General features: G+C 54.7%; 1 protein-coding gene across 1 annotated transcript in view; it reads right to left on the reverse strand.

Annotated features, from left to right (window-relative positions):
- Nucleotides 1-20099, reverse strand: part of ITGA1 (integrin subunit alpha 1) — an 81302-nt gene that overhangs the window by 43505 nt on the left and 17698 nt on the right. Inside the window, exons 3-6 of the mRNA XM_081089399.1 lie at nt 18323-18411; nt 17858-17969; nt 16795-16922; nt 5400-5548 (exon numbers count right to left, since the gene is read on the reverse strand). Of these exons, the coding sequence (XP_080945525.1) occupies nt 5400-5548; nt 16795-16922; nt 17858-17969; nt 18323-18411 (478 nt within the window). The remainder of the gene's footprint in view (nt 1-5399; nt 5549-16794; nt 16923-17857; nt 17970-18322; nt 18412-20099) is intronic.

Raw genomic sequence — 20099 nt, forward strand, 5'->3', positions numbered from 1 at the left:
ACCGCAACCGGGGTGGGGGAGCCCCGGACAGGGCCCCGGGGAGCCGCTCTCCCTCCCGGTCAGGTCACCGCGAGGCCAGGACTCGCACAGGCTTAGGTTTATCCGGATGCGGAGCACCGTCCTGCTGACACACATCCCGGCACAGAGGCTGCAGCCTTTCCTTCCGGGGACACTCAGAGGGGCAGGTGTGACGGAGCGGTCACCCCACTGAGGCCAGATCTGAATGCCCTCCCGCCACGCCCTGCTCCACAGGCTCCCTTCTCTGCCCCACAGCCTCTTCCTTCTGCCCTGGCACAGCTCTTGCTTTAGCTGCCGCCTCCCCCCCCCCCCCCCCCACACACACCTCTCTCCCTGCATCCTGACCTGCAGAGCAGCCTGCAGGTGTGCTGAGTGGGAGGGGCGATGGGCAAGAGACCATTTGTGGGCTGTGAGTGCCTGAGGGGGCCTGGGGGCTGGGAGGATGGAATGAGATGCAAGAATAAAGACCGCAGATGGCTTTGGTAGGAGTAGGGATGACAGGGTGACGGGCCCAGGAGGCCTGGGGCAGCCATGAAAGAGTTGGGAACCAGGTTTAGGACACAGGCTGCTGGGGGTGGGGTGGGAAAAGGGGGCACGAGGGAAGGGAAAAGGCTGTAACCAAGTGGCAAAGGAAGGGACTGGGGTTTAACTCCAGCAGCATCTCTGGAGTGAGCTGGAGAGAGGAGAAATGGACGGTCTGTCTGTCTTGTGTGTTTTGTACACACACTTCCCCTCTATTTTTTCCTTTTACTCAACTCACGTTCCTTGCTGGGGTCTTGGTAGAGAAGAGTACATTCTACTTAGGCCCGAAGTAATAAAAGGGTTGTATGTACTATTTTTCATGTTTTGGTATAAAATGCAGCAATCGTTGCACTGAGTGGTCCTCTTAAACATTTTACTCTGGTCCTGGGAGGAACAGCTGCAGCTTGGGTTATGCCAACATCCCTGAAACCGCCTCCCAAGCCGTTGGCAGCATCTGCCTCCGTTTCCCGCAGGCCAGGTGCGCAGTAGCCGCGCGGGAGGGGTGCTCTCTCTGCAGGGAGAGTGGACCTCGGGGATGTGCACAGAGGGGTCTGATCTGTGACCGTTTTTCCTGGAAAAGGGCTTGAAGCAAGCTCAACAAGCTGCCACCTTCCACCTTCATCCTGCTCAGTGCACACAGCGCATTTTGCTGCACTGAAATTTTTACATTTAAATTTTTCTTAAAATTTTCAATAGAAAGCAAATAAAAAAATACTGGCCATCGGGGACCTGTGTGTCTGCCGTCTGCACTAGGCAGTAGGTTCCCTGACTTCTCTCCACGCACAAGCAAAGGTGAAAACAGACGCGAGAGGCGGGTATGTAAGCGAAGTTCATGTACGTCTCATGGAGTCAGTCCTTCCAGTCCTGTGCCTGGGAGGGTCCCCTGCACTCCCCAACTGTCCAGAAGGCAGACATCAGCCGAGGGTGGTGGGCAGACCTTCTGTGAGGCACATGTGGCAGCCCTGAGACCAGCACTGGCTCCAGGTGACAGAGGAGTAGCCACTGGCTGACGCCCGAGCGCACCCTCTCTCAAGTACCTTCAGCAAATCGCCCTGGGCCCCCAAAGACTCACCCCAGGTTCTGTCTGTAACTTAAACCCCGCCCCCCTGCAGGCCTGCAAACATGGAAACATCCCAGGGGAGCCCTCTCCTTGGGATAGGAGGGTCCGGGCCATATGACTAAACGTGTGAACTTACTGCAAAGGAAGGAAACTTGGGGCAGGGACAGGGGGACACACACGCATTTTGAACTGGGGGACACAGGACATGGAAGTCAAGGATTCTTAAGAAACCAAAAGTAGAGAAACCAAGATGGCGGCATAGGTTAACGCCGGAGTTTGCTGCTTTGAACAACTACTTCAAAAGTGAAACCAAAAAACAGAAGGGACATCACCCAGAACCACAGGAACGCTGGCTGAGTGGAAGTCCTACAACTAGGAGGAAAGAGAAACGCATACGGACACTCAGAGGAGGCACAGTGCTGAAGTCAAATTCTGAGGTGCGGAGTGCGCAGAGCGGGCTGGGGGCGGAGGGCGAGGTTGGCGTTTTCAATCGGGAGGGAGTCGCAGACTCTGAGCTCCAGATACAGGTGAGTCTTTAGGGACCCAGACTCAAACGGGAGAAGCGGGACTGTCTGGCTTCGGTCAGAGCGAGTGCAGCTTTCTCTCCGAGGTTTGCAGCCGTTGCTGGGACTCAGAGAGGCAGAGCCCCTGGGGACAGGACTGAGAGCCGCCATAACTGCTCTCTCCAGCCCACCCTATTGATCCTGTGCGACCCGCCCCGCCCAAGCCCTGCACAGAGGCCTTTGCTGGATAGCCTCAGGCAAAGGCTAGATTAGCACCTCCCTAGAGGACAGAAGTTCTCTCACTGCAGACACAGCTGATTCTCATAGCCACTTGGCCTGGAGGTCAAACCCTCCCTGGCATTAGCTACAACAATCAAGATTTAACTATAAGACTGTGAACAAAGATCACTAGGGGGTGCACCAAGGAAGCATAACAAAATGCGGAGACAAAGAAACAGGACAAAATTGTCAATGGAAGATATAGAGTTCAGAACCACACTTTTAAGGTCTCTCAAGAACTGTTTAGAAGCCACTGATAAACTTAATGAGATCTACAAGAAAACTAATGAGACCCTCGATCTTATATTGGGGAACCAACTAGAAATTAAGCATACACGGACTGAAATAACGAATATTATACAGACTCCCGACAGCAGACCAGAGGAGCGCAAGAATCAAGTCAATGATTTGAAATGCGAGGAAGCAAAAAACACCCAACCGGAAAAGCAAAATGAAAAAAGAATCCAAAAATGCGAGGATAGTGTAAGGAGCCTCTGGGACAGCTTCAAGCGTACCAACATCAGAATTATAGGGGTGCCAGAAGATGAGAGAGAGCAAGATATTGAAAACCTATTTGAAGAAATAATGACAGAAAACTTCCCCCACCTGGTGAAAGAAATGGACTTACAGGTCCAAGAAGCGCGGAGAACCCCAAACAAAAGGAATCCAAAGAGGACCACACCAAGACACATCATAATTAAAATGCCAAGAGCAAAAGACAAAGAGAGAATCTTAAAAGCAGCAAGAGAAAGAAACTCAGTTACCTACAAGGGAATACCCATACGACTGTCAGCTGATTTCTCAACAGAAACTTTGCAGGCCAGAAGGGAGTGGCAAGAAATATTCAAAGTGATGAATACCAAGAACCTACAACCAAGATTACTTTATCCAGCAAAGCTATCATTCAGAATTGAAGGTCAGATAAAGAGCTTCACAGATAAGGAAAAGCTAAAGGAGTTCATCACCACCAAACCAGGATTATATGAAATGCTGAAAGGTATCCTTTAAGAAGAGGAAGAAGAAAAAGGTAAAGATACAAAGTATGAACAACAAATACACATCTATCAACAAGTAAATCTGAAAATCAAGTGAATAATCTGATGAACAGAATGAACTGGTGATTATAATAGAATCAGGGGCATAGAAAGGGAGTGGACTGGCTATTCTGGGGGGTGGAAAGGGGTGAGGGAGATGCGGGAAGAGACTGGACTAAAATCGTGCACCTATGGATGAGGACAGTGGGTGGGGAGTGAGGGCGGAGGGTGGGGTGGGAACTGGGTGGAGGGAAGTTATGGGGGGGGGGAAAGAGGAACAAATGTAATAATCTGAACAATAAAGATTTAATTATTAATAATAAAATAAAAAAAAATAAAAAAAAAGAAACCAAAAGTAGTGTTTGAGACTGGCGCTGCCCGAAAGCAGTAAGCAGCGATTAAAAATATCCTCAGCCGCGAAAAACGGGTGGACAAGAGGACTGCTGAGCCCCGTCACAGGGGCTCCTTTATACACAGAACCCAGTGACCTCTGTGCGCCCACGGCACGGGCGGCCACGCAGGGCGTGGTATCCGAGTGGGACTGTGCCCGGCGAGGGGGCCGGAACCGCGCTCCGGGGAGTGTTCAAAGCCGCGTGTTCACGCTGCAGCGGTCGCCTCGGGTGCACAGCGAGGCCCCGGGGCTCGGAGCGGTGGGGGAGCGCTGTGGCTGGCCGCTGTGGCTGACCGTGGGCGGCCACGCTGGGCCGAGACCCGGGGAGGCCTCAGTGCGCCCAGCCGCGCTCCGTGCTGGCGGCCCGTGGGCAGGGACCTGCACAGGCCCCCGCTGAGCGGGGTTAGCTTCTCTTGGGCCCATGTAACTGGAACCACATGCTTTTCTAACGCTGACGAGGCTAAAGCTGCACATGGAACTAACATTTCTGACCATCCAGCCCCTTCTTTGGAGTGTGTGAAGCCCTGATCTCAGCAGGCAGGCGAGGGGCACGGGCAGCGGCTCTTCAGGGTCAGGGGGTCCCAGGGCGGAAGCCGCGGCCGAAGGCTCTTAACACCAGACAAACGCCTGTCAGATTTGGGAACTGTCCAGTGTTTGCTCCGTGTTTGCGCAGAAGCTTAGGCGTTCTCACGGTGACACGCGGAGGAGCAGGGGGAGAGAGAGCTGGAGGAGATGGGAAATCCAGAAAGGGCAGGTCTGCGCTGCGGAGGGCGGGCCGGCGGGCTCTTGTAGAAGGAGGTCCAGCCACAGAGTCGGCAGGAGGGAGGCAGGGGTGGAAATCGGAGGGATTTGGAAGAAGTAAGAAAGAAGAAAGAGCCAGCATCACATCCACTTCTTGCAATGTGTGCACTGAGCATGGTTTCAAATAAGGCAATACTGGACGTGGCCTCTTACACTCCTGTTTGAGAGCTCTCATAACCCCAGGTCGGTGCTGGAAAATGACAGGCATACGAGGATGTAAACATGTACCAAGTAAAAGTGCACAGACCATGTTTTTTAAATAGAAAATCTTAGGCTGGGAACAAAGACTAGAGGGAAAGATAGTCCCTCCTGTTATGCCGTAGTGCCCAAGAGAACGATGCCGTAGACCAGTGGTTGGCAAACTGCGGCTCGCGAGCCACATGCGGCTCTTTGGCCCCTTGAGTGTGGCTCTTCCACAAAATACCGACTTCTGCACATGGGCCACGAAGTTTCAATCGCACTGTACATGCACGCCCGCACGTGGTATTTTGTGGAAGAGCCACACTCAAGGGGCCAAAGAGCCGCATGTGACTTGCGAGTTGCAGTTTGCTGACCACTGCCATAGACTAATGGGTTTTTGATCGATTTTCCATCGATTTGACCCTTGGAATAAACGGAAAGAGAAGAAGAGAGACTGTATGATAGAAAACCTGATTCTGGAACTGCAAGCTCACTGGCCGAATCCGGCTTTAAACAAGATGGCTCGAAGCATCGCCAAGGTGAGTGTTCGCTGCGCGCTGCGAACGGCCAGGCCGGAGACGCTGGCTGTGGCGGGTTTGGTGGCCGCGTACCTGGCTGTGTCGATCCCGAGGGCGGTCATGGTCTGGCGGCCGCCTCTCTGGACGATTTTGTTGGCAGCGAGGAGCACGTCCTCCGTGGAGGAGTAGGTGTTGAGGTTGAACTCGTGGGTCACGTTCTCTCCGTACTGCACGATCCCGACCTGAAAGACCAGCCGTGGGTCAGCGGTCCAGCAGCGGCCAGGCCCAGCTTCGTGCAGGTTCAACGTGTATGTGAGGGGCGACCCATCTGCGTCTCAGCGAGTGTGAGAATCTAGAGAACACACCTCCTCCTACTTCGACAGCAGTAACGTAACTCTACGGGCAGCCAGAGCCCAGAGAACAATGAAGGTGCTGTTAGCCAACTCCTCAAATGGTCGGTCTGTCCCTCTGGCAGTTTTCACTGCAGACGCGAGTGGGCCACAGGGGCTACACTGCCCCCCCCCCCCCCCGCAGGCTTTGCCATCGCTCCCCCGGAGCTTATAGGCTACAAGACAGAGACCCAACACACGATCGCTCAAACACACGCCCAACTGCAAACCATGACAAGGTCTGTAACGGAAAAGCTGTCATTAGCAAGTTCAACCTCGGGCCCTGATTTAAAATGGGGGCTCAGGGAAGAGACCTTACTGGGTGCTATGAGGACAGAGCCCTGTCCGGGGTGGAGGCTGGGAGGGAGGAGGGAGTCCAAGGAGGGAACTGTGGACGCGAGGAGCTGAGATGGGGAAGAGGGAGGTACTGTCCCAAGAGCAGGAAGACAGTCGGTGACCCTGGACCAGGACTGCGGGCAGAGGGGAGCTGGAGAAGGCTCGACACGCAAGCAGGGGTCACTGTGTGAGGGGTGCACCTGGCTCAGCCCTTCTCCCACCCCCTTTTGCTCCTGTCTTCCCACTCTCCCTGCCTTCCTCCTTCATTATGTTTTAAATAATTTAAAGAAATATATTTTTATTGATTTCCGAGAGGAAGGGAGAGGGAGAGAGAGAGATAGAAGCATCATTGATGGAGGGAATCATTGATCAGCTGCCTCCTGCACGCCTCCAATTGGAGATCGAGCCCGCAACCTGGGCATGTGCCCTTGACCAGAATCAAACCCTGACCTCCTAGTTCATAGGTCAGTGCTCAACCACTGAGCCACACCGGCAGGGCACTTTCTCCTTCCTTTCCCTCTTAATCACAGATTGGGTACTGTAGGCAGAGCCACGTAAGAAGACAAGAAAGGTAACATGCGTGATCCTCTCCCCCCCAGAGATGCCCATTTCCCCTGTTCCATTTTCACACCCTCCTTTCAAGGTGGATGTGAACCAATAAGCGAATCCACAACAAGAACTGTGCCTGAAGATACCTGTTCTTTAACTTTCTACCCCAAATCAGGGACTCAGAAAATTCTCTCCCCCAAACGGATGTCTTTTCCACGCAGGAATCCTGGCACCTAATCTCCCGGGCAGGGGATGGCGTGGAGGCCGGGCTGCCTTCTTCTCGAGGCAGCGCCTGGTGTGCCCACTGGTAGAGTCGCCCTTGGCGCGCTTGCCTGAGAGCCAGTCCTACCTCCAAGGGGCCCAGAGGGTGAGCATCGCCTCTCCGGCGCCCCCTGCTGACACCACGGTCCTCAGAAACCTGTAGGCTCCTCCATCCTTAGCCTGATTTATAGTTATAATTCCATAGCTGCGTCTTTCTGGAAACCAAAAGCAGACGCTGGCATTTGCAGGAGCAAATGAGAGGCTCTCCAATTTGAAAGAACCTTATTGTCCTTGGGCTGCTTCGTGGAGTGTGCCGGGCGTCTCGGGCGACTGTGTTGCCACGTCCAGAGAAAAGTCCTCTCCTGTACTGTTCTGTTTCTTAAAGAACGCTCCATCCTGATTTATTTAAATCAGGGTGATGGAAATTACCTCCGCATTTTCTACATAAGGAAACTGGGTTTAAAACACTCACTCCCGCTGTGAGAGGGCAGGAAGGGTGGATAAAGATGACCGGACGTCCCTCTGTACATGAGATAGGGTACCGCCGGCCAATGACACACACACATGAAGTGATGGGGACACACCCATGCCTCCGTGCAGGCTCTCCTCTTGACTTAGAATGAAATGCCATCCACTATTCTCTGCAGAGAATTAAATTCTCTTCCCAATGACACAACTATTCATGGGTGATCCATGGGGGCCACGGAGTTATTATTAAGGGAAGCCTTGTAGGTTTGACACTGTCCTTGTCAATATTCAGTATAAATAAACGTGCGATGATTTGGTTATTTAGACAATCACCATGCCTGGTCCTGGGCACCCAGGGAAATACGCGCTGCAGGGAAGTTAATTGCTCACCCATTCGGCACATCTCGCAGAGCCAGCCTTGTTTTTATTTCCCTTTGTTTTCATTTGATTGGGCAGGAGGTTAAAGAAACTTGAAAACTGTCAACTCTTCTCTTTATTCTTGGATGTGTTACTCCCTGGATGAATCTAACGCCCAAGTCTCTCATTTCTTCGACGTCCTCAGCTCAGCAATCTTTTCCTCTTGCTCACCTGCATTATCTCCTCCCAAGGTCGAGTCGGTGACCTTGTCACCGGGAAACACTGCTGTGCCTCAGTTCTTCTCCCTGACCCCTAACTTCCGCTTATTTACTTCGTGTGTCTGATTCACTCCTTGACTTCCAATTCACAGATCCTACCTTTATTTTTCTTTCTCCATCTACCCCAGATTCCCTGGTCCGTCAGCATAATCATTTACTCACAAACATTGAACTCCTTTAGCCTTTTTTTCCTCCATTAACTCACCTGGCTAACTTCCAACTACACATCTCCTTCGCCGGGTTTGCTCCTGTGACCCTCAATGCTGCCCAACAAGAATCCGCCACCTGTGGACCGGTCTCTCTTCAAGGTCAGGACCGGCACCTTGAGCCTGGCCCCGCCCAACAGCCCGCTACTTCTTACCAGTGAGCGCACCTCACTCGCATGGATTGAGTTCAGTCAGACTCTAGCCGTGAGCTGTGAACTTCTCCGGGAAAGAGAGTCACACAGTGAGGAGTTCCTGTGAGAAGAGGTGGACGTCATGCCAACTAAACAGGGCTGCGTATGCCCTGATATTTTATAGTCAGGACACTCTTCTATGTCTCACAGAACCTGCTGTGAACTACGGGGTTATCTGGGCAAGTTCTCTTCACACCAGGAAGAGCAAAAACGTTTAATACCTGGGAAGTCAGAGACCAGAGCTTCACATCACATCTGTTTTCCTATCTATCTGTCTGTCTATCTATCTATCTATCTATCTCCATCCATCCATCCATCCATCCATCCACCCACCCATCCATTCTATCTATCTATCTATCTATCCATCCATCCATATCCATCCATCCAGCCAGCCACCCATCCATCTATTCCATCTATCTATCTATCTATCTATCTATCATCTATCATCTATCTACCTTAACAGCTATCTCACCTCTACAAGCTTCTTTGTAAATATTAAGATATAAGAGAGCTCATAAGGCCTAGGCCCTCACCGTAGCTATAGACGTTGCTTCTAAGGACCCACCCGCCACCGTTTTCAGGTGAAGGCCCTGCACTGCCAGGGCCGCTTTCCCCAGAGGATGGAAGAGACTGAATGCCTGACAGTCCTCCCTGCCCCCCCTCCCTCCGCCCTGCTCCCTGGGCGCTGCTGGGGCACCCCTTCCACATGGGGCCAGGCCCAGACTTCATCATAAAGGAACCTGCTTTGTCCGCTGTGGCCGCCCTGTTTTGCTCCCCAAATCCCTCGCCCTTTCCTGTGGAAGCGCTTCCTTGTTAGATCCCCCATGTGACTGCCCTGCTCAGGGTCGGCTCCCGGGGAACCGGATCTGGGGCAGCTGTCACCGGATTCTGCATTTCTCCTTCAGTCAGGCCCACATCACTGCCTTGAATCTGGGGCCTAAACAATGCATCAGGAGGACAGGGCTTTAAGCTGTTCTGGACACTGAGAAACAGCCCACAACCACCATCCACAGGAAGCGACTGGAAGCAGAGGGCGGGCCAGGGGCGCGGGAGGAGGACAGAGCTGGGAGGAGTCTGGGCGCTTCTGCTGAAGGGACAGAAGTGAGCAAAGGCGGCCGCTGAAGGAAGGGCCTGCATTAGAGGTGGACTATTTATTTATTTATTTGTATTATTTAAAAAAAAATCTATTGTTATTAATTTTAGAGAGGAAGGGAGAGGTAGAGAGAGAAACATCAATGATGAGAGAGAATCATTGATAGGCTGCCTCCTGCACGCCCCCTACTGGGGATGGAGTCCACAACCAGGGCATGTGCCCTTGACTGGAATCGAATCCGGGACCCTTCAGTCCGCAGGCCGAGGCCTACGCTCTGTCCACAGAGCCAAACCCGCTAGGGCAGATGTGGACTTTCCTAAAAGGGAGAGTGGGAAGGGGAGAGCTTATGGTATCGGTGAAAAGTGGGGGACTACAGTGCCAATAGACTCCTACAGGGGTGGGCGTCTCGAGGAGGAACAGTGACTTTTCAGGGAGGAATGAAGTGGGTGACGTCACCCCCAGGGAGATGCCTTTCAACGTCTTGATTAGTAGGACAACGGTCAGGTGTGCAGTTCCAACTTCAGGCCAAAGAGACCGGAGGGTTCGGGCTGCAGTGTGACCCCAGCGAACCCCTGGCTGTGGGGCTGCTGTATGAACAAGGGGTCTGTCTCCCTACGGAACCTTCCACGGAAACACGAGAGTCACAGCCCTCCCTCAGCTAAGCCCCCAGCTGACACCCCGCCCTCCCAGGCAGCGCAGCAGCCTTCTGACGCTACCAGGAACGGTCTATAAAAAGGGCCCCTCGCCAAATAGCCCTGGGAAAGGCGGGAGTGAGGTCAGCACGTGTCTACGCAGGAGCCGGCCTGCCCTGTCCCGTCTGCCTCTCTCTCCCCAATGTCTACATGAAGCACAGAAATCCCACTCATTTGAACCGGCACAAAGGAGTCGCCTCTCCCTCGTGCTTGTCCCAGCTGCTCCACTCCGATCACAAGCACATCTTCCGACCGGTCCTCCGCCTTCAACGTGAAAACGAGTTGGAAAACACCTGCTATTCTCATTTACGGGAATCTTCTCTGGTGAGGGGCATAGTCAGCACCTAAACAACAGACTTTGCCAAACGCTGCCTGGCCACAGTGAGAGTCCCCCTCAGAAAGAGCCATTCGTTGTCCTTCTCATCCGCGGCCATGCCCTGCGGGACCCAAGGGGAAGATTGCACCTCGTTGCTGAGCTGCAAGGTCCGGGGCATCGGGAACACAGTTTCAGCGTTTGCTTTAATGCTGTCCGGACACGTAGCATAATCTAAATAATACAGAGCTAATATGCAAATGGTCGTGACACCCTCACACATAATGACCAATCAGCAGGAGGCTGCGTGTGCAGCAGGCACGGGTGGGGGGTGAGGGGGACGTGAGGCTCCTGGAGGCCTACCTCTTTGCGGCAATGGATCACAGGGTGACAGGGCACAGGCCAGGCTGGGGGCACCCCCCCTGAGTGCACCAATTTTGTACACCAGGCTACTAGTATGTCATAAAAGGCTTCAGGAGCGTCTGCTGAATTAACGTGAATGAGGGACCTCAGTGGCCCATTTTGGGGGCAGAGATGCAGGAGGAGGGCAGTGACAGCAGGGACTGGGGGAGGCGGGCCCATGGGAAGTCAGCAGGGAATGCCCTCCTGTCTTCCTCTCCAGGGACGGGCAGGCACACAGAGTGACAGGGAGTGTAAGGAAGATGGTGCTCAGACTGCCTTGTGGCAGGAATGGCACCTGATCTGCATCTAAGGAGTCCCCCGCGCCCGGGCCTGGGTGGGAGAAGGGCTGAGGCAGAGCCCCATGGGCACCGAGCTGTGCGCTCAGAGAACGGGCAGGAAGCCGCGGGAAGACAGGTGGGCACAGGGAGGCAGCGGGATGGTGGTGACAAGTGCCTTTGGGCCCCCTGGGGAGAGCGGCCACACACTGTCCCATCGGTAGCTTCCCCCTTGCATCGGCCTCCGGAGTCACTGGCCTTGTTTAGGGCAACGCGCCCGGCGTGGCACACGCATGGCACTCTCGTTATTACGGAAAGCCATGTTGTGTGTAGGTGCGCCCGGCGTGGCACACGCGTGGCACTCTCGTTATTACGGAAAGCCATGTTGTGTGTAGGTGCGCCCGGCGTGGCACACGCGTGGCACCCTCGTTATTACGGAAAGCCATGTTGTGTGTAGGTGCGCCCGGCATGGCACACGCGTGGCACTCTCGTTATTACGGAAAGCCACGTCGTGTGTAGGTGTCGGGGATCAGTGCGACCTCCATGCCGCCGCCGCCGCCATGTCTCTCGCGGCAGGCTGGGCACCCGGGGTTTGCGTTTGGAGGAGGTTCTGCGAAAGGCGGTTTGATAGCCTTCGCTCTGTCTTGAGGCAAAACTGGTTTACAAAATCCCGTGACTGTTTGTAAAGTTCTGCTGGGACCACACAGACAGGGAGGAAACGCTGAGTCACTGCAGCGGCCCCCTTCTCCATGGCGGTGTGTCCAGACCCCCGTGGACGCTGACCAGCGGGTGTCCCGGAGGGTCCTGAACCCTGTGTGCACCCTGCTGCTCCTTTACACACAGGCCGCTGGGAAAGTTTAATGCATCAGGCACGGCAGGGGATTAACAATCACTAACACAACAGAACGATTAAAACAATTCACCGTCCGAAGAGCTGCGTGAACGCGGCCTCTCTCTCAGATCCCTTCGTGCGAGACGCTGGACAAAGGGGTGACTCACGGCCCGGGGCGGAGCGGACGGCAGATTTTATCACTCCCCCAGAGCAGCTCGCCCTTTACGGTTTACGGACCGTTTATTTCTGCGATTTTCCATTGAATATTTTCAGACCGCGGCTGACCACGGTTACTGAAACCACAGAAAGCGAAAATGCAGATGGGGGGGGGCGGGTACTGCATTCAGCATGGCTGTTCCTGTCCCAGCGCTGCACCCCGCGATGTGCAGACTGTCCTGCGGAAGCCTGTGTACTCCCTTGCTGACGCCTCCCCCCCTCCTCTCTCCCTTCCCTCCTCCCCTGCTTCTCCTGGAGGGGCAGTCACTTCCAGGGGTGCCCCACATCGGGGAGACGCCTGTCGGTACCTGCAGTCACTAAGACACCCTGATGGCAGAGCAGAGGCCGCAGAGCCCCCCCTCTCCCAGGGCCCCCCTTCCCGGGCCCCCCCACACTGTACCTGGTATGTACTATAAACGTCGTCAACGTGACAAGCAGGAACCCGGGAAGATGCAGCCCCCTCACCCCTGGTTTCGCTGTCAGTGTCCCAGTTACCTGTGGTCAACTGGGGTCTGAGATATTAGAAGGGAAATTCCAGAAATAAACAATCCGTAGCTTTAAACTGCATGCTGTGCTGAGCAGCGTGATGAAATCCCTGCCTCAGCCTGCCCCCCCACACACACACACCCTGCTCCACCCCACCCAGGACGGGGGGCATGTCCGAGTCCGGAGCCTCCACACCGCACACGCTCCCTGCCCGTCAGTCACTGTGTCCGTCCGGGGTACCAGATGGCACTCCAGGCATCGCAGAGCTGGTGCCCAGTCCCCTCATCCTGCGGAATAATACGGCCCCAAAGAGCCAGAGTAGAGATGCTGGGACTCAGACACATTGTTGTCAATTTCTTATTATGCCTCGTTTATAAATTGAGGTTGATCACGGATATGTACGTACAGGGAAAGCAGTATATAACAGGGCTCGGTACTATGTGACCTCAGGCATCCACTGGGGGGGAGGGTCTTGGAACGTACCCCATGGATAAGGGGTACGATTCTAATCAGAACACAATTCTTTGGCCCGTTGTCCCTTTGCAACTAGTTGAGCGTAAAGTTGTTCTGCGATGCCTGGGTGTAGATACAGGGCTCATGGCTTTCCTTATCCTCAGTGTTGAAACACCTGGCCCTTTAAAAGTCCTGTATTTTAACGTGGGTTTTACCGCATGAAACTGCTGTGTTTGCAGGTCAAATGACCAGATAGCAGCACCGTCATCTGGTCCAACCTGAATTAAGACTAACCGGACCCTTGGCGCTGCTCCTTAACTGCCTGCCACGCAGGAGGGGAGCTGGCGGGGAAGGGGCCGGCTGGCTCTGGGACCTGTCCCTCCTCTCCCTGCGCTGCTACAGCTCCTGGCCAGTGGGGGGCAGCGGGGGGTGGGGGGACACAGAGGTGGGAGGTACAGAAAGGCTAGAGGCCTCCCCACTGCTGGCCCCTCCTAGGACGGACGGTGCGAATAGGCCTTTCCGCGTCCTGTGAGGTCTGTGGGCTCTGACCTCGCCTGCATCCTTTCCCGGTGCCCGTTTCCCACCAGCAGCCGAGGAATTGGCCGCTACCTGCCGTCCTCCCTGCAGGGGCCTATGGACAGGGTCCCCTCCATCCATCCTACGGGGGCCTGTGGACAGGGCCTAACAGGGTCCTCTCTGTCCTCCCTGCAGGGGCCTGTGGACAGGGGCTGGCAGAACTCCATGCTGACCCCGGCAACATGCATTCTTCACACCGATGACCCGGCCGCAGTGTGGCTCCTCTGCTCCGACGCAAGAGGCAGCCGCAGTCCCATGCGCCTCAACTCCCGACACACATCCAAGCTCACGGCACCTCCCAGTGAACCTCCCACAGGCTCCTTCTGCAGGGAAACCCTCTTCCCAAAGCCTGTCACTCCCTTCCAAGCCTTCCCACCCCTGACATGAGCGAGGCCTTCCCACTCCTGACATGAGGGAGAATCCGGGAGGCCTCACTCAGCTCTCCCCTCCCCTCTGGGCCCCGCACAACTCTGTGCCTGCCCCTGTCGGACATGGAGGTGGGAGGGTAGAGGGGAGGAGAAATTCCAGAAGGTACTGCCCATCTCAGGGCAGGATTGGGCCCTTCAATTGAAAACCACACACACACACACACACACACACACACACACACACACACACACCTGCCTGCAAACACAATCTATAATAACAAAAGAGTAATATGCTAATTAGACTAGACATTCTTCCAGATGACCTTCCGGATGAAGCTGGGGCTGCGAGGGAAGCCTGGGTCCTGGGTGCCAGAGGGAAGCCGGTGATGGCAGCTGGGGGAAGGAAGGCCTACTCTTGCATGGATTTCGTGCACCGGGCCTCTAGTGTAATAATACTGCACTAGCCCAGTGTTTCTCCCACGTTGGCCTGTGTGAGAACTATGTGAATTCTTTACTTAAAATGCAGGCCCCACGCCCACCCTCTGAGCTCCCAGTGCTGGAGGTCGGGGACAGCCCCAGCACCCCGGGGTTCTGAGGAAGGAGTGCCAGGAGCCACGGCGGGAGAAACAGGGCATCACACAGGCGCATCCCATTCTCCATGATCATCCGAGCCCCCCAGCGTGGCTGCAGGGGAAGCCGGCGGGGAGGGGAAAACGGAATGAATGCCGTACGAGCAGCTGAGCTCCCAGGAGGCACAGACCCAGCCATCCGCCCAGCGCCCTGCTCTTTAGGGAGCAGGTGCCCTGGGCAAACTGGGGGTGCCAGTGGCACCCGGGGTCTCCCTCTCTGTGGAAAGGGGTCGGGAGCCCGGGACTGGGACTTGACTGTCTGCCTGGGGGTCAGCCCAGCCCTGGCCTCGCGGGTGGCTCTGGCCCCGGGCTCCGCATCCCTCTGAATGAAGGCGTTGTTCCTGCCAGGAAAGGCGGACCCCGGAGTCCACCCCGGCGGCTGGGATTCCTCCGTGGGAGGGAGAATGGCTGCTCTGTGCGTCTCCTGCAGACATGCAGCCCTCCCTGCGGCCCTGACCGCTAGGAACAGGAAGGAGACCACGCAGGGCCGAGCACGGAGGCAGGGGTGATGGGTGATGTGTCCCTCTGCATGGCCAGCGCCTGCCCCGCCCGCAGAAGAGGGACCCACAGCTCTGAGTCCTGTGGACTCTCCCCCTGAAGTGGCAGCAACCACAAAGGGGGCTGCACGGCACTGGCTTCTGCACAGAGCTGCCCACAATTCATGTTTTACAGGAAAACAGATAAAGGGACTGAAACGTAAAATCAAATGTTCCAATGACCAACAATATTAGAAATCTACAAATGTCTCAAGACTATGATCAGATTTGGGAAGAAAGGACTGGCTAGGAAGGTAAACGGGTGGGTGAAGCAGGGGAGGGAGGAGAGGGGAGTGGGGAGGGGAGAGAGGGGAGAGCGGGGACCCAGCCGCTGATCCCAGGACCACCTTACAGGGAGGGAGCTCCGGGGCTCCCGGCGGGGGCAGCCACTGGCCCAGGGAGGGTGAGGACCCCGGAAGGGACGGGCGGGAGACCCGCGGTCCAGGGTTCCAGGCGGCAGGGGTGCTGTGTGCCTCGGCAGAAGCGGGGCCTCGGGAAGGAGGGCGCTGGGCTGCCGTCGGGGCTGATGGTCCGCGGTCAGCAAGCCGAACCCGCACCAGGCAGCAGCCTCTCGTGGCCCCTCCATGACCCGAGAGTCCTGGCTACACAAGCGCTAACGTTTCTTCTCTACGGTCAGGGCTCCGGGATAGCCACTGACCCAGCAGGGAGAGGCCCAGGGAAGTGAGTCCTCGGAAGCCAAAATTAGGCCTGTGAGGACCAGGGGGAGGAGAGGGTCACAGATCCGAAGGGGCTCAGAGCAGCCTGCCACCCCCACGAAGAGGCTCACCAGCCTCGCCAACTCGGGGTGGCTGACGGGGAAGCTCAACACAGAGCAGACACCTGCATCTAGAGCAGTGGTTCTCAGCCTTGGCTGCACATTCGAATCGCCTGGGAATCTTTTAAAAATCCTGATTTCTGGGCCTCCTCCTCCGGAAATTCTGTTTCTTTGTTATGGGGCGAGGCCACAACATTAGTAACAAAGAAACAAAATTTCCGGAGGATGAGGCCCAGAAATCAGGATTTTTAAAAGATTCTCAGGTGATTCTAATGTGCAGCCATGGTTGAGAACCACTGGTCTAGGAGAAGGAACACTTTTTGATGTGAAAATGCCATTTTCTTCTTTTTTAAAAAAAGTTGATGTCAGAAAGGAAGGGAGAGGGGGAGAGAGAGAGAGAGAGAGAGAGAGAGAGAGAGAGAAACATCCATGATGAGAGGGAATCATGGATCGGCTGCCTCCTGCACACCCCACACTGGGGACGGAGCCCGCAACCCGGGCATGTGCCCTGACCAGGAATCAAACCCTGACCTCCTGGTTCATAGGTCAACACTCAACCCCTGAGTCACACCCACCAACCAAAATGCCATTTTCTTTGAGTGATTTCACCGATTGGAGTTCTCCGTTCTCCTGAAGGGCACACACAGGCTCTCCCTCACCAGCCCCAGGCGCCTGCTCGCTGGGGACAGCCATGTGGCGTCCCCCGGGAGGGCTGAGGCTAGCTCGCCACCTTCCGCCTCGTCTTTCTGGAGACATCTGTGTTTCATGTGTGCTGACACGTGTGTGGGTGTGCACGCCCCGCCGCACCTGCGTCTGCTTGGGGCCGATGTCCATGCGCTCCAGCAGGTTGTTGAGGAAGGCGGTGACGCTGTCCCAGGGGTAGATGCTGTTGGAGCCGTCCAGCACGATGACGATGTCCAGCTGCGTGCCGCACTCTGCAAGACAGGCAGCGTGTGCACCTCGGGCAGGAGGGCTCCTGGCCCCGGGGGCGCCCAGGCTTCACTGACGTTTTACAGGGCGCACATGTGGCTTTCAGACCAAAAACAACAGTTAGAAAAAGCAGAAGTGATGGCCATTGCATTCCTTAACCACAGGGTCGGAGGTCTGACCAGGCAAAGCTCCTCTCCCCCTAACCTTCTTACACCGCGTGGGCATGGCTGAGCCTGCCCCAGTGTGAGCTTTATAAAAGGTGTCCCAAAATTCACGCAAGAAGTAATTTTGATAGAAAACACAGGTTTATAATTAAAAATTGTACATTTTGTACAATTGATTCATAAAGTATACAGTCTAGGGTTATGTATGGAATAGCACTTTGGGTAAATGGCCTCCACGGCTTTGCTGGCACAGACACAAACCCGTGGTCTTCATTGGTCTTCATTGTCCCTGCTCCTGGGCCATAACTGGTACTTGGTAATGCTTATCAAATTGAAGGGATTGAAATCAAAGGGCAACAGATACTAGAATCTGACTCAATAAACCAAGTAAAATTAGGCTTTTATTTTTTGTTGTTGTTAATGCTCATGCAAAATTCAAATCTTGCGTGAATTTTGGGACACCCTTCAGGACAGCTCTCATTCTGGGCGTCTTTCGCACGAGGCCACCAGCCTCCAAGAGGCTCGCCCTTTTACATAAACCAACCTGACAGTTCCCGCTGGGGTGTTCAAACACCATTCTGCGGAGGGTTGTTTACCCTAATATCAGTTCCCAAAATAGCCGTGAGGTTTGGCTGCCTGTGGGCAGAGCCAGCCTTTCCCTAACTTGGTCATGCTGGTAGCAGAGCAGACAGCTCAGGCTCTGAGGCCCGCTCCTGCGCGCACACGGTCTCGTCAGCCCAGGCTGTCAGACACGAGAGAGCAGGCCCTGCCTGTACCTTGCACGGGGGCGATGGAGTTCACCACCTGGAACGCGGGGCTGACGTCAGAGCAGATGCCGGTCGTGTAGTGCAGGTGGCCACATCGGTAGGCGTAGAGGGGCCCGCACGCCTGGGAACGTGAAACAGTGAGAAAGCATAAGGTCACACACGGCATCGACGTGACTGGACCGCGGCAGCCTTCCCAGGCCAGGGACTAGCTACAGTGATGGCGAATCTTCTGAGCTCGGCGTGTCAGCATTTTGAAAAACCCTAACTTAACTCTGGTGCCGTGTCACATGTAGAAATTTTTTGATCTTTGCAACCGTAGTAAAACAAAGACTTCTATTTTTGATATTTATTTTATATATTTAAATGCCATTTAACAAAGAAAAATCAACCAAAAAAATGAGTTCACGTGTCACCTCTGACACGCGTGTCATAGGTTCGCCATCACTGGGCGAGCATCACGCCGGGCTCTCTTACCAGGAACCCCCCCTTCGGGTTGGTGACTAACGTGGCTCCGAAGGTCATGTTCTCCTTCACCTCCGTGACATTGGGAATCGATGTTTTGACTGGAAACAGAACAGACGTTTGTCTCGTTAAAACATTCTCTGTGCCGCGCGCTCATCACAGCACACGCTCCTCCTCGTCCAGCTGACCGGTCTCCACAGCGCGATCAGGAACCCAGGGAGCGCGCGAAGGCTCCGGACATGGCTCCTGTCCCAGAAGCTGTACTGGACCATCGTCCCAAATAGTTCTGCTGAGCTGTGAAAGGATGCAGAGTGCGGAGGGCCACAGACGTGGGACTGCCTCTCACAGAGTGTGGCCAATTCAGACAGAGGAAAACGTCGGCCTCCTGACACTGCGGACACGATGTGAATTCTCACAGTTTTCTGACATGTTATGTCCGCATGTGACACGTGACTAGTGATGGGACATGGCGTTTCTGGCAAGAAGGACACAGGCGAGCAGGCCAGGAAAGAAAACTCAAACACAAACTCTCTGACCATTCGTCTCAGCCTCCGGGGACACCCTGAGGTTTCCGAGGAAACTATAGCAGGATCAGAGCCGGGGTCGGGAAGTTTGGATTTTAAAAAAGGACACAGCGAAGAAACTGCCTTTGGCATTGCAAGTAGGAAGGTTGGTCCTAAAACATGCCGACTGGCAAAAAAAATTGGCAAGACAATGAAAGAAAAACACCACATGATCTCACTCATTTATGGATAATAAAGACCATTATAAACTGATGAACAAAAACAGATACAGAGGCAGAGCTGCATGGAACAGACTGTCAGGCTACAGGGGGAAGGCCGGGGAGGGTTGGGGGGCCGGAGGGGGGTAAGAGATCAACCGAAGGACTTGTATGCATACATATAAGCATAACCAATGGACATAAGACACTGGGGGGTAGGGGAAGCCGGGGGAATGTCAAAGGGGAAAAAAAAAGAGACGTATGTAATACTCTTTGTAATACTTTAAGCAATAAAACAAAATTTAAAAAAAAATAAAAAAAAAATTGGCAAGAATTTCTACTTCTTCACCTTGAAAAACCAAAAAGATCGGACAGGAAATGCCAAAGGGTCTCCCTTGCCCCAAGTGCACAGACGTCCTTGCAGGGTTGGCTCCTGCTCCTGCTGGAATCTTCCCTCCCGCAGGCCCAGCTATAAATGGACTGAGGGAGGCCAGGGGAGCGGATGCCTGAGTGGCCACGTCCTGTTGGTATCGGACAAGGCCTCCGTGGCAGAGCTCAGTCTGACTGGCTCTGGAAGCACCTGGAAGTGGGTGTAATCTCCCTTGGACTCGAACGATCTGGGTTCGAGGTGTGATGCTGGGGTGGGCCAGGGCGAGCCTCCCTGGGATGGGGCTACAGCAGAAGCGCTCCTACTGTTCTCTTTTAAAAATGTTTATTGTAAGCATTTTCTTGCAATCGGTGACACTATTACACATGCCCCCCACCTCCCCCTTTTAGCCACCCCCCACCCCCGCCTTCACCACACTGTCGTCCGTGTCCATGGACCACACATATATGTTCTTTAACTAATCCCTTCAGCTCCTTCCACCCAGTCCCACCCCTCCCCTCTGGACGCAGCTGGAGTCTCCAGGCAACACTGAAACTCCGCTCCCGGGGCCAGTGACGGAGGAGCCGCTCCTGTCGGAGTAACGTCCACACATCACAGCTGCCCCCTCTAGGACAGGAGACACGGTGCGGAGACCGGCATCTATGGGGAGAGGAGAGACCCAGAGCGGGCAGACCTGGAGG

Source organism: Myotis nattereri, assembly GCF_964212035.1.
Source record: "Myotis nattereri genome assembly, chromosome: 4".
In the NCBI taxonomy this organism is placed as follows: Eukaryota; Metazoa; Chordata; class Mammalia; order Chiroptera; family Vespertilionidae; genus Myotis; species Myotis nattereri.